Genomic DNA, 15124 nt, shown 5'->3' on the forward strand with positions numbered 1-15124 from the left:
ACTGGCATAAGGACAGAACCCACAGGGTTAGAGTCGCTGGCGCTATGTCAGACTCCAAGCCAGTCACAAGTGGTGTCCCATAGGGCTCGGTCCTTGGCCCCCTATTGTTTGGCATCTACTTCTTAGAAATACAGGCCAACATGGGAGGACTTTGGCTGACAAAGTTTGCAGCCGACTGCAAACTGGGCGCCATAGTGGAAAGTGCATCGGACACGGATATCCTTCAGAAGGGACTCACGGAAACAGATAGCTGGTGCCAGAGCCATGGCCTGAAGTTAAACGCCAAAAAATGTATAGTCATACCCTTCGGGAAAAACAAGGTAACCCCAAGCTACCATATAGGTGGCCATCCACTAAGCACAGAAGAGGTTATCAGGGACCTGGGGACCCAGGTTGACAGTGGCCTTTCTTTTGACACTCACATTGCTAAACTGGTTAGAAAGACCTTCTACATTGCCCACCTGATCATGAAGGGATTCACATCCAGATCTAGTGAGGTCATTGTTCCCCTGTACTCTTCACTTATCAGACCAATGATCAAGTACAATGCCCCATTCGGGATGTATCTCACCCGACATCTGCAGCAATTGGAGAGACCCCAAAAGTTCCTCACCAAAAGGATAAAGGGACTCCAAAATCTGTCATATGCTGCCAGATTGAAGAAACTCCAGCTCTATTCAGTCGCATACCATCTGCTCAGAGGTGACATGTGCCTGACATACAAGGCCATGTCCAACCCCGAATTAATGGACATACGCCACCTCAAAAAATCCAAATCCAACAAAACCACTAGAGCAAGTGACTTAAACCTTAGCACGGATATAAATAGGACGTGCTGGAGGGATAGATTTATCACTCAGAGACTCCCTATGCTGTGGAATAAAATCCCAGTCCATGTGAGGCAGAGCACCTCGCTGGCTCTGTTCAAGAGAAATCTTGACCTGTGGATGGGAGATCGTAGGTTTACCCTGGGAATCATCTCTGTGTCACTGCTGGACAGAGGCACAACAAACTAATGGGTACAGTATTTTTTCATATAAGGGGTGGCGTAAGCCACAAAACTTTGGGCTAGGCTTATAAATGCCTTAGGGCAGATAGCCTAGTATAAACCTATGAACCTATGTCTCTGAAGTCCAGGCCAACATGAAGGGACTCTGGCTGGCAAAGTTCACAGACAATTGCAAGTTGGGAGCTGTTATTAACTCCCCAAGTGATGTTGACATCCTACAGAAAGGTCTCACCAATGACTGGTGCCAGATCCATGGCCTTACGCTCAATGCCAAAAAATGCGTCATCATCTCCTTTGGAAAAAAACCCAATTCCCATGAATTACCACATCAGTGGTAGTCCACTGAACACAGAAGGCGTTATGAGAAATCTGGGAACACAGGTTGACAGCAGCCTCTCTTTTGACCACCACATTGCCACTGTGGTCAGAAAGTCCTTTTATGTGGCACATCTCATTACTAAGGGTTTTGCATCCAGGAAGAAAGAGATCAGTGTCTCCATCTACTCTTCTGTCATTAGGCCAGTCATAGAGTACATTGTCCCATATAGCATGTACCTCACTAAACATCTGCAACAACTGGGGAGGTCACAAAAGTACCTCACAAAGAGGATCCTTGGCCTTACACACTTGTCCTATATGGACAGACTCAAAAAAACCCAACTATTCCCTGTCTCATATCGCCTACTTAGATGCGATCTCCACTTGACTTACAAAGCCATGTCTTACCCAGCTCTGTTAGAAATGCTACATCTAAAGAAATCCCAATCCCTCCACACTACATGCTCCAGAGACCTCAACCTCATTACCACAATCAACAGAACGTACTGGAGGGACAGGTTCATAACACCAAGAGTCCCCATGCTATTGAATAGACTTCCCATACATGTCAAGCAGAGCATCTCAATGGCCCATCTTGATGAGTGGATGGGAAATAGAAAATTCACCCTGCGGATAATTCCAGTGGCTCTACTCGACAGAGGCACTGGGAACTAAGGTCTGGTGGCACGATGCCAGGGTAATCCTATGGGCTAGACTTGTAAAGGCTCCAGGCCCATTAGCCTAAAACACACCTATGAACCTATAAATAAGTCATATATTTACCCCATTGTAAACCTAGTATAAAGCAAAATAGCAGCCTTTCACAAGGTAGAAAGTACGCCCATCTCCAAAACATCCACATTATGTTTCTATCTATTTTGCATGCTTAACTATTTAAAAAAAATTGAAAGAAACAATGTCTACAGCGATGTCAACTTTCTGATTTCAGCCACATGCACTGAATTCCCAGTTAGCTGTATTAATGATGTTTTGATAGCATGAAATGCTTTGAATCTTGCTTTCACTCATAACCTCCCAAAGATAGACAATTTTGACTGTGCTGCACAATGCAGTATATGTAACTTGTTTGCTCATACTGTTCATTTGACAGTGGTCAAGTAAATGTAATATTCCTTCTCCTATCAAAGCCTGCTTCTTGCCAAAAGTACTCACTTTTTATCGAGGTAGGCCTCATGCTTGCCTTTGATAAAAGTAAAGGAAATAACGGGAAAAGTAATATATTTATCAACTTGTTGCTCTCAAACGCATGCACTGCATCTGCCAACAAGATGTACCGATGATTATTTAACAGTGATCAGTTAGCTAACCTTTCTCTTTACACACACTATACATCTCCATATCTGGCCTCCAAATTAACTGTGTTTTGACCATTATCTCCCACAACCCAGATATCTGAAGAAATAATGAAAATAATATATTTTTTAAAACAAATGCACCGCCCCTACTTGGCAACCATGTTAGTCAGTGTTTAACTCTGATCCTCTAATTTTCCCTTATTTTGAAGTGTAAGACTGAACTTTTACCTCTTATGCAAAAACATAGCCATGTCGCATTTACCCCCTGATGTTTGCCTGTAATGAAAGTTAAAGAAATAACTGTGATAGTAATTATTTCAGCTTACTGCTCTCAAGCATATATACTGATTATAATTAAATAGTGATCAAGTGATGACTATTTGCTCCAATACATTATCAGCCTCATCCTAATAGTCCAAACATAGCCACATTCTCACTGTTTATTCTCAAATGTTTGCAAATGACTGTCTGGTTTTATGACACAGACAGCATTTACTGCTTGTTATTGAACCCTCCCACCCGAGAATGCTACAATAAAAAAAGTAATTTATAAAAATTTTTGTGGGCAGTGTACATTGTTAGCACTGTCAATAAATGTATATGGTGTTCTGCCCGTATTTTTAAGAGATGCCTGCAGGAAAAGACCATTCCTGAATATTGGGTATATTGGAACATCTGCTTCATTCAGTGCTATATAACTGAGATGGTCTGTCCTGTGTATGATTTATGCCTAAATGTACTGTAAGTTCCCATAAACGTAATCATCCTTATTTGTTTTAACCAATTTGTTTTTATGCTCCACATTAACTAGCTGTAATGGTTAAGATTTATTGTTTTATGACTTCTTTCCATAGTTTTTTCTTTTTCTATTATCCTGAGTTATACCACTAATAGTATTGGACTTGCTTTTTATTTTACTGTTTTTCATCATTTTACCTGCTTACCAATTATTTTTGATTGTTTACTTGATTTGTTTACTTATTTTATCGTGTTCTAGCTTTCCAGTATTTTTAAAGATTTGTCATTTAGGTGCTATTTGACATCTAGTTTGACTGTCTTGTACTTTATCCATTAAGTAATTTGGGTCTATATTACTATATTATTATCTTAGTCGACATGGAAATAGTGACCTGTTAAAATCCCGATTGGCCAAGTCAGCAAATATTTTTCCCAGGGGAAAAAATTGCTCAGCCGTCATCGGGGATTTGCCCTTTTCCCCACTGTAGTACGATCTCGGACTTGGTATACTTAGGGGGGGTGGGGGGCACAACCCCCCACGAAGTAGGGTTTGAAAGTGTGTTTTTTTTTTGTGTACGGCTGAGTGATTATTTTCCCCAGGTAGCTATTTCCTTGTCGATTAAGATGTGTTCGGTGAACATGTCGTTCAACACGGTAATATAGACCCAGAAATTTTAGGTCACCTATGTTTGTTGCTTATTATCATAGTAATCTGTTTCTTGCAGTCCATTCCTTTGGATGTGAATGTCTTTCTAGTCAAGTTTTTTGTTGTCAGTGGAAGACATCGTATCCTTAAACACAGGGTTGGTCATCTGGAGCTCTGAGAAAATGGACATGCTTGTAGGTTTTAGTTTCTTCAGACCACCCCAAGGGATGAAATATTTTGCAGTGTCCCATCCATTCATGTATCTATGTACCTGTAGATTCCAGTAACATCTATGGTCAGAATAAGAGGGCCTGACATTCATTGCCCTTAACATGCATGATGCAGTGTAATGTTCACCCTGTGTGCAACAGAGTAACTAATGTCTCTAACCAAATATGCAATTATGATCTGGCATTTATAATGGAGACCTGAATTGATGATCATAGGTGTTTACTAAGCTAATGAACACAACAGCCTTTTTAAGCCTAGTCATGCATCCCAAATCTCTGACAAGTTTTGGTATGCTTGATAAGTGTAAGCAGGGCCTTGGGAGCTGAAACATATACAAGCAGGGGTCTGGGAGATGAACCATTTACAAGGCTGCCTGAGTCCATTATAGACATAGGTTCCAAACCAGGGATGAATGTCCTGTTCCCCATCCCAATTGTCCAAGTTACACTTGAATTGGATTATGGAGAAACTCTGGGGGGGAGCCTGTTCTAGAAAAGGGGTAATCTGTGGGATGCATACCTGCCTCTCCAGCAGGTTCTATTTACATAACAGGCAAGGTTTACGTTTTTAAAACAGGTAATTCTTGTGCTGCTTCTTTTGCAGATATGCAGGATGCTCATCAGAGTGGGGTCTGACAATGCTTTGTACAACAGCCATTGATCTCCCTCAACAGCTTGTAGGAGACGGAACAAAGGGATAGGTCCTTGAGGAGGTCTGCATAGGACATGTTATTTACACCCTATATTCTTTAATCTCTGTGGATATTCCAGTTGTTGAATATGACTGGTTAGGTACATATCAAAGGGGGTATTGTACTCAATGGTAGGTCTGACGAATGCTGAAAACAGAAGAATAATTACTCTTCCTTTGTTTATAAGTTGCACAACATAGAACGATTTTCTCACTACTGTAGACACGTGATGGTCAAAGGCTAGATTACTGCCTGTGCGTTCCCAAGTCTCTGGCTACTGGGTTAACCCTTAGGGGTGTGTTGTCAGTATGATAATTACCAGGGGTGGATGATTTCCCAAAGGATACTATTATGCATTTCTTGGCATTTAGTTTTAGTCCATTGCTCTGCCATCAGTTGTTTGTATTGGCCCTTCCTGGAGAACATTTGTGTCAGTGGCGGATTCAATGGCAGCTCCTAATTTGCAATCCTCTGCAAATTTAGTCAGCCAGAGGCCAGTGACATTGGCCATGACTTCAGAAAATTAAATGGCAAAAAGCAGTGGTCCCAGGACCAATCTCTGAGGAACTCTACTTGTGATTGTCCTCTTTGTAGACTTAGACTGCCCAATTCTAATTTCCTGGGTCCTATCTGTGAGCTATCTCGCTATCCACTGAGTGACATAAAGGCTTGTATCTAAGAGTCTGTCAACAATGCCCAAGTGGGGTTTGTGTAAAATGCAATGGGCAGGTCAAGGTAGGCAGTGTGAACCATTTTGTCCTCATCCATTGCTTTGCTGACCTTCTCGAAGAAGTTCACCGGGTTGAAATTGCATGACATGCCCTTGACAAAACCAAACTGGATTCAGTCTTTTATCCTGCTGGGTGCTGCACCTCCTAGTTTTTGCCATGATGTTCTTCCTCCTGTTATACAGCCTGTTGATGATGATGATGCACCAGGATGGCTTGTTTTATGACTTCGTTCTGTACTATTTCCTGGTGGGTACAGCTGCCTTTATGCAGCTATAAGCATGCTTGAATAAAGTTTCTGTGAAAAGTTCCACATAGGTAGCAGTGTTCACAGGATTTTTAGGGGCTTTAAATTTTGCCAGGTTATTGCTTAATAGTAAGAAGTTAGCCTTAGAGTAGTTACTGAATATTCCAGGGTTAGCTAGGGTTCCAGTTTTTTTTTTAATACTTCAAAAGAGACCATTTTGTTGCCTGACCTTACTAGAGGAGACATTATACTAGGGGGGAGTGCAGCACTCTCCCATATTAGTGAGGACCAGATTCAGTATGGTTGCACCCCTGGTCAGTGTACTGACAACCTGGTCCAGGGAGTTTGTGTTTACAAAGTACAGGAATCTCTGAGCCTGTACGTTAGGTATCCTACATGATTCACAGTTAATAGTAGGATAATTAAAGTCACCATGAGGAAAGGTAATGGATTTGATGGTGAGTGTTTCCAATAAGTTTAAAAACATGGTATGGGTTTCCTCAGTCACAGAGGGGGACATATAGCTTGCAAGGAAGTAGTATTGGATATTGCCTATGATGATTTGAACTTGAAACTTAAGTGCATTGTCCTGTTTGACCAGCCTTAAGGGATATTTATTGCAGATGTAAATTGAGACACCTCCACCTTTAGTACCTATCTGTGTGTAGTAACTGGTTTAAATGTGTGGAAGGCATTATAATCTGGCACTGTTGGCGTGATCTTTCCAGATTTAAACCGTGTCTCAGTGACCACACATACCTCATCATTCTCTAGGGTGAAGAGAGTTTCTAGGGAGTGAAGTTTCTTGTTTAGACTCCTAGCATTGAGCAGTAACAACTTTAGATTTTCTTGTTTTTTTATTTCCTATTTTTGAAGTACTTTCAGTTTGTCATTGCCTAAAAACGGCTACTGTTTTTGCTAATATTTGAGAGCCTATAGGGAAAAGGTGCTGATCATCCCTGGCAAAGCAGCGTGGTCTGCTGAACATCTCCTTTTATGCTGACAAATATTGCACCCCCTTAGAATGACACCAGAAACTTAGCCAATTATTAAAATCAGTCATGTTTTTTCGTATTGTGGCATCATCCTTCAGTCTTTTAACGTCAATTAAGCTTATATGCCCGATGTGTTCATTATTCAGCACCTGCATTCAGGAATGATTGGGGAGTGGGATAATGACATCGTTTTACTCTTCGCTGTGTCAGACCAAAGGTAAAATGCACCACTCCTTTTGTATGTGTGATCAGTGTAGATGCTAGCTACATGTACCGATGAGGTAAATGCCCTAACCATTACACCAACACTTCTAAAAATACTAGGCTATCAGTATGCAGATGATTATAGACCTAGCCAACAATGAGTGGCCGGAATCCAACGCTGTGCCTTGCATCTGTTTGGTAAAAGACTTAACCTCTTCTCTGCCAGCAACTCGGTTGTATGAGGGCATTCCTTCAATAATTCTCAGATTTCTTATTAACTGGGTCTTGGTCTTGATTAGCCCAAACTGTCACATTTGGGGTGATTTCAGTATCCAAACCAATGAGGAGTCCATGATCCTTATTAGAGAATTCATTACTGTAATGAAAAGATTTGGGTTTGCTTTGATGGTTATTTCTACAACCAACTGCCGTGGGCATACATTGGTGCCTGACCTCATTGTGTCAGCTATTGACCTGTCTGCTGATCTCAGTACTGACTGACTAGTCACTTATTTGTATTATTAAGTATCTGAGAAACCTCAGGAAACAAGAATGTGTAATATCTGTAGTATAAAAAAAAAGCTAAAAAAAGCTTAGGAAATCATTCAAAACAATTCAGCAAAGAAACCCAAGACCGCAGTTACTAATTTATGCACTCATTGCAGTTTTCTTCTTTTAAACAAAACTTACAAATCATCCTGGAAACGGCTTAAATAAAGTATGAAAAAATCTAATACATTTCCATCATTAGATTTTGTTACACAAGAGTGAAGGTAAACTGATTATTTCTCTATGGCTCTTAAATTGAATTACAATCGGCTGCTCTTTATCACAGAGTGATACTTTAAATTGTTCATGAGTCCAGGGCATTAATAGTTGCCACTATAGAAATTTCCAGCTAATTTTGCCATTGACCATTGCCTGCTGTGTAACATATGCTGACATCACCTTTATTATTCAGCAGGATTCTGACATCACTGCTATGACATATTTTAATCACACACTTGTGGTATAGCAGCATTTTGACATCATTTATGCTGCATCTCTCTCTGGCACACCTAATCACAAAAGGGTTCACATCTAGAACAAAAGAGGTTATTGTGCCTCTCTACTCATCACCCATTAGACCCATCATAGAATAAAATGCCCCATTTGAGGTATACCTTACAAGACACCTGCAACAGCTGAAAAGACCACACAAATACCTCACCAAGAGGATTACTGGCCTCAAACAGATGCCCTATGCAGCCCAACTCAAAAAACTCCAGCTGTACTCTGTTGCATACCGCTTACTCAGAGGTGATCTCTGCCTGACATACATGGCCATGTCCAACCCAGAATTGATGGACATGCTCCACCTAAAAAAACATGTCCCGGAGAGCCACACGTTCTAGAGATATAAACCTCACCACAACGATAAACAGGACATGTTGGCGGCATAGATTCCTGTCCCAGAGACTCCCCATCCTTTGGAACAGGATTCCAATATACATCAGGCAGAGCCCCTCACTAACACTCTTCAAGAGAAACCTTGACGGGTGGACAGGAAACAGAAAATTTACCCTGGGGATCACTGCAGTGGCTCTGCTGGACAGTGGCACAGGGAACTAATGGCTCTGCTCAACAGAGGCACAGGGGACTAATCTAAAGGGGTGGCGAAAGCCAACACATTCTGGCTAGGCTTATAAATGCCCTTGGGCACATAGCCTAGTACTTACCTATGAACCTATGAATGGAAATGCAGATTATATCACAAGTGATGTGCAACACCATTCTGGCATCACTATCTTGGTAAAGCAATGTTTAGATATGACGACTTATACAGAAACATTCTGTTAATTAACACTGTGGAGTGATGTGATGATGTAATTCTGATATCATTGCTGTGGTGAAGCACAATAATGATGATGATGTGGCAGAACTGCACTTTGACATCACTACTGTAGTAGAGCAGTAATTTGACATCTGTAGAGTGTTTACTGCATTGTTATACCAGTATTTAGTCCTCAGTGCATGCTACTGTATCGGTTTAATAGTACTCAGACAATTATTAATTACCACTGCAGTATTACAACAGCATTCAAGCATCAGTACTCACTGCTACAGTGAAGCATTCTAGTATTGTTTGCTATCTTGTAGAACAGTTCTGGTAGAACTATTGTACTACACCACTGCTCTGGGATCATTACTGTAGCACAGAAGTATAGTGACAGTAATGATGTGGACATGCAGCATACCAGGACAAAGCTGCTGTACAGAAACTTTCTGGTACTCCACTGTGAAAAAGCAGCATTAGGATCATTGTGAGGGTTCATACTCTTAGTCAGGTGCTCAGCTGGGCAAAGGATTTCTTGGTGTAAGAAATGGCCAAATGCATGCATTAAGTTCAAGTGCAATAACGCATATTTGTTACGTGGTAGTAGCCAGCACTGCTGCAACTTTTGTTTGTAATTAAACATTTTGGCATTAAGGTTGCATACATGCATATGCATAAGTTTTTGAGGGTTAAGGTTAGAAGAAGGGTTAGGAAAGATATAGAAGTATTGTTGTGCTTGGATACTGGTATGTTTGAATTATGCATGTGTTTTGTTTACTGGTATTTGATGCTTAATACCCTGGGGCAAGGGATAACACACATGACTAAGATGTACAGAGCAGCATCTCTAACTTTTGTCTCCATAGTTAGCTGTGCCAAACCTAACCCTTTCCCTGACAACCTACCCGCACCCCTACACGTCTGCAAGTTAGTGGTCTGTTTTTGATGTTTTTTTTTTTTTGTAGCACTGACTGGAAATAAGACTGGTTTTGTTTTTTCAATCGGTGTGAGCCGTATTTTGTGTTTTCAGTGGGTTTTGTTGTGAGTACATTCATCCATCAGTAATATACTCAGATTCCTCATTCTCTGAGTATTAATGTGCCACAGCTTTGTGACATCATCTCTGTGGTACACTAATTTGCCAGAATCATTACTGATATCCTGTAAAATTCGGACAACTCTCCTTTTGTTCTGGAGCAGAATCTCTCTGACAGCACAACTATTGCACAACACTGACATTAGTTCTGTTGCACTTGAAGTACTCTGACATTTTATCATTTTACTGTAATACAGCTGCATTCCTTTATCACTGTAGTAAATCAGCATTCTATTACCACAGGATGATGACATTACTACTGTGGTACTGAATTAATCTTTTGTTTAACAGTTTTAACAGTAGTATGTCAGAATGCTGACATCATTGTCATGGTATAGTATAGCACTGTATTAGAGCAGTAGTAATCTGACATCATTACCATTATGCAGTACAATGGTGTGATAGAACAACATTCTGACATCATTGCCATGGTACAGTATATCACTGTGACAGGCTAGCAGCATGATGATGTCTTTAAGATGGTACAATATAACACCAAAATAAAACAGCATTTAGATATTTCCATGGTGCTGTACGTTGATGTGATAGACAGCAGCATTCTGATATTACCATTGTACAGTACAATAATGTGATAGAACATCATTCTGACATCATTACTATGTCACAGTACAACAGTGTGATAAAACAGCAGCATTCTGACATCATTACCATGGTACACTGCAGCACTATGATATAATGACAATATTCTGACATCATTGCCATGGTACATTGCAGCACTATCATATAATGGCAGTATTCTGATATCTTTATCATTGTATAGTACAATATTGTGATAAAGTGCCATGCCATTACCAAAATAAACTTCAGCAAAGTTTTAAACATAGCTGACATCTCAAAATCCTAAAACACAAAATGTTGATGCCTTAGAAGAAGTATTATAGTAGTTTGTCCTCTAAAGACAAAGCAAAACATAATAAAGTTAAGATGCTTCAAAACAGACTCGACAAAATTATCTTCCGAACTACTGCCAAATAAAGATTTAATGCCCATTGATTGTTTAATCGAACACTGCTCATCTCTGAACCTGCCATAATTGATGTATCAGGAAGAAAGAGTATCATTGACTGGATGCTAACTTAATATACCTACGATGTTTTTTCTAAATTAAATTGAAGGAATACCTTCACTACATATTCTTAGTGTGGACCTAATATAAAATACCAAAATGAACAGTCGACAGATGGGCCAGTTTGAAAAATGCCACAGAATATTAAACATGATCCCACTGGACCCTCTAAAATGCATTCTATTTCCAGCTGTAAACTGCTCCAATTAAATCATCTTTAAATATTCTCTCAGCTCTGTAACACCCCTAAGAAGAACAGTCTAAAGCTCATCTGCACCTCAGCTAACCATACAAATGACTATTAGAGATAAGGCATGGAAAATGCTGGAAAAATAACAAACCAGTATAGCACTACAATATTTTAGATCCCCTTAGAAAGAATGTTAAAATGCATTACAAAAAGAAAAGAAAATATTTTTTTAAACTTTGCAATCTGCCAACAATTATGACCCAAAATAACCCAAAAATATTTTGGACACCGTCAATGATTTAATCAAACAAATCCAGAAAGTTATATCAGACCCCCCCTATCATATGAATCAGGTTTCACTATAGCATGCAAAATGAACACACTTTTTTTACAAGGTACTACATCCCTTTTAAATTTACACAACCCAACAAATGCACCACATGTGAAAATTTACTATACTTTTAATCTTCAACCTATCTTTTCAAACTGCATCGGACAATTACCCAAAAAAATGAACCCTACTATATTAAGCACCTGATAAGATCGCCACCAGAATACCAATGCATTGCAGCCACTACTGCATACCTAATGGTAAACTTAATTACTAGAGCCATAGAAGAACAATGTGTTCTATAAAGGTAGAAACAATGTCATATAATCCCAAAGGTGGACCCCAACAATGGATTCCAAATTTTCAGCCAATAGCCATGCTATTTCCAATATAATTGAGGAATTAATAAAAAACAAATCTTAATCCAGCTAACTAAAAACAGCCTACTATAACCAATCCAGAATGGATTATCTGCTGTCCTTTGCATTGTGAAGGTAAAGCTATGCTTACTTTCAGAAACACAATAAATAGAGAAATAAACCAAGGCATAACAGCCTCCCTCTTTCTAGCCTTGTAAAAATCATTTGAGGGTGCTACAACAACCTACTATGATGTGGTATAAGACTACATGTAAGTAGGTTCATAGGTGAATACTAGGCTAACTCTCTTTAAGGGCAGTTGTAAGCTTAGCCAATAATGAGAGGTCAGAATCAAACCCTGTACCTTGTGTCTATAAGACAAAGACCTTAACCATTATACTAAATGATGAATACTTGAACAATAAAATGGTTTAACAGCTACATGTCTCGCATTTTTCAGTCAGTATAATGAAAAGATATATATTCACTTTTCCAACCTACCTGTCTAGGAGTATGACAGAAATCAGCCCTTAGCTCCTTTCTGTTTAACATATTCATAAATAAAATACACACTAGTAAATTAACTGTCATTCAGTGCACTGATAACATCACTCTACAGATACCCTAAGTCAGCTCCAAATAAACAAAAAATGCACTCAACAAAGTAGAACAGCGACTGAGTTCCAAGTAATACTAAATGCAAAAAAGAACTATATCGAAGCTGTTAGTTTCTGGACAGTACAAAAGAATAAAGCGGACTTCAGCATAATATCTTCAGGAAAACTCATATGGAATAGGTGAGACACGCCAGATTGCTGGGAGTAAAAACACATTTAAACTTAAGAGCTGATCAACATATAAAGTGATATAGCTAAAACTAACCAACAATAATTATTTTTGCTTGAAAAGTCATGTATATTAAAACAGAATCTGAGCGCTTCTGCCATTAGTGAATTGTATAACGATAGGGTCTACAAACAAAAGGAACTGAGGAATTGTTCTTTCATCATGGTGCACGACTTTAGGTCTGATAGTGCATAACTTTCTTTCATCATGGTGCATGACTTTACGTCTGATAGTACATAACTTTTTTTCATCATGGTGCACAACTTTAGATCTGATAGTGCATAACTTTCTTTCATCATGGTGCACAACTTTGGGTTTGATAGTACATAACTGGAGGGGGCATCCATGTGTAATCCCTAACATAGCCTAAGTGGCTGCTTTGTCCACCTCCTCCCAAATAAAATAGAGACTGATATGTTCCATTTCTTGGTTTCAGTGCACATCGATGTGCTTTCATGAAGAGCACTTGGACATACTTGTGATTAAAAACATGTTTTTGGAACTTTACATTCAGAAATATGTTCCTAACCAAAACACAGCTGATACATAGTAAGCAGAGGTGGCATAAAGTAAGACAAACACTAACCTAATGAAAAGTACTTAGCAGCCATGATTGTTTACAATACAACAAAGCAGAACATCACTAAATTCACATAAGAAAATGTAGCATATGATTAATGATGTATATGTTTTATCATAATGCTCAGTTAGGCATTACAACCACAGGAAACATTAAAATAAATGTAAAACATCCATTTCTTGTGGGGTAGAGCTCCCACCACCACAACTCATACAACCCAAAACTTATTGATCATAACACAGAGGTCATTGTGTACTGAGGAAAGCAAAGTCACCAGTCATAGCAACTGACACAAATACATATAAACCAAAAACTACTGCTCACAAAATAATGTTTTTCAGCTTAGAGGCATTGCCTATCAATAGAATAATGACCACAAAATGACCTGCTAACTATGAAAACACTTTCCAAGCTCATCCAATATTTACAAATATTTATTATTATCATCATGATTTTTTCTCCAGAATAAACCTACATTTGGGAATTTGGGGGGGGGGAATCATAAAAAAAGGCCGTCATTTAATCTGTGGTCTAAGCATGTAAACCCATTAATGGTTTCATACTGGCCTGAACTAATTATTTTCTTGAGTGACATAGTCTAAAAATGGTATAAAACAGAGTTGTACTGAAAACACATTCCCTATAGCCATCTGAGTAAAGTCTATGAAATGAGTAAAAGGAAGACGCTTGTTGATAGTGTATTAAATGTCATGAAGTTTGACATGAATACAATTAAATGTATAGAGGCAAGACTCCATGCATGTAGTTGGCAAATGTTTTCTTACCTTGCAAAGCAGCAGCAGTTCTGTTTAAAATTAAGTTTTCTTCTGAGAGTACATTAACTTCATTCTCCAGTTTGGTCACATTCTCTTTAAAACAAGAAAACAAATACATCATAAATAGTGGTTAAGGACTGTGATCCATTTTGTTTCAAATATGTCTGAAATGTGCAGTTTATATACATACTATCCAATAAATAACATATATAAAGAAAAGAAGAAAAGAAACACATCACCACACTAAACATAAAATGCTTTAGTTGTACCATTTTTGCCATTTCCAGAACCCCTCACATGCCCATATGTGCAAATACACACACCACATGACAGTTCTGTCAGTTGTGCCTGTCAGTCTATAGTGCAGTAAAAATGGCTCATTCATAGAACACACACAAATTTGATGTACATATTTATCTCATTTGTGTATGCAAAAACATCTGTATGTGTAGATCCATATGTCGAAATGTCCCAAAGCATAGCACAACATTTCTGAAGCACTGCAAAAAACTAAAATTTTTGGTTATGCCTTCCATTTCCACAAAGAACAGGTTGATGTGCCCTGTCTCACTTAAATGTCACTACTGTGAACATTAGGACTATTGAACTTTACTCATGTTCAAACTGTATTTCAATTCCTACATGTGGTGCATTACTGGATTTCAAGTCCAACATTCCTATATAAGGCTTTAGAGGATTTCAGGTTCTATATTCATACATGAGCTTTTGTGGATTTCAAGTCCTACATTCACACACCAAGTTTTCCCCTTCACCCTCACCCTTAAATTTAATCAGCTCCAAAGTTGCTGTTCTTTGGGGAAAGAAAATGTCTCCTGTAGTGATCTAATTAATCAAGAGTGCTCGTTTCCCTCCAAATTTTGTTCTATTCATAAAATGTGTGCTTTTCTGTCAAATTTCTG

At 38.9% G+C, this 15124-nt stretch overlaps 1 protein-coding gene across 4 annotated transcripts in view; it reads right to left on the bottom strand.

Annotated features, from left to right (window-relative positions):
• LOC122817620 (golgin IMH1-like) overlaps positions 1-15124 on the bottom strand; it is a 283457-nt gene that overhangs the window by 79209 nt on the left and 189124 nt on the right. For all 4 annotated transcript variants that reach the window (XM_044090667.1, XM_044090669.1, XM_044090668.1 and 1 more), the window contains exon 5: positions 14214-14297. In XM_044090667.1, the coding sequence (XP_043946602.1) occupies positions 14214-14297 (84 nt within the window). The remainder of the gene's footprint in view (positions 1-14213; positions 14298-15124) is intronic.

Source organism: Protopterus annectens, chromosome 13.part0 (assembly GCF_019279795.1).
Source record: "Protopterus annectens isolate FY-2018-M chromosome 13.part0, PAN1.0, whole genome shotgun sequence".
In the NCBI taxonomy this organism is placed as follows: Eukaryota; Metazoa; Chordata; order Ceratodontiformes; family Protopteridae; genus Protopterus; species Protopterus annectens.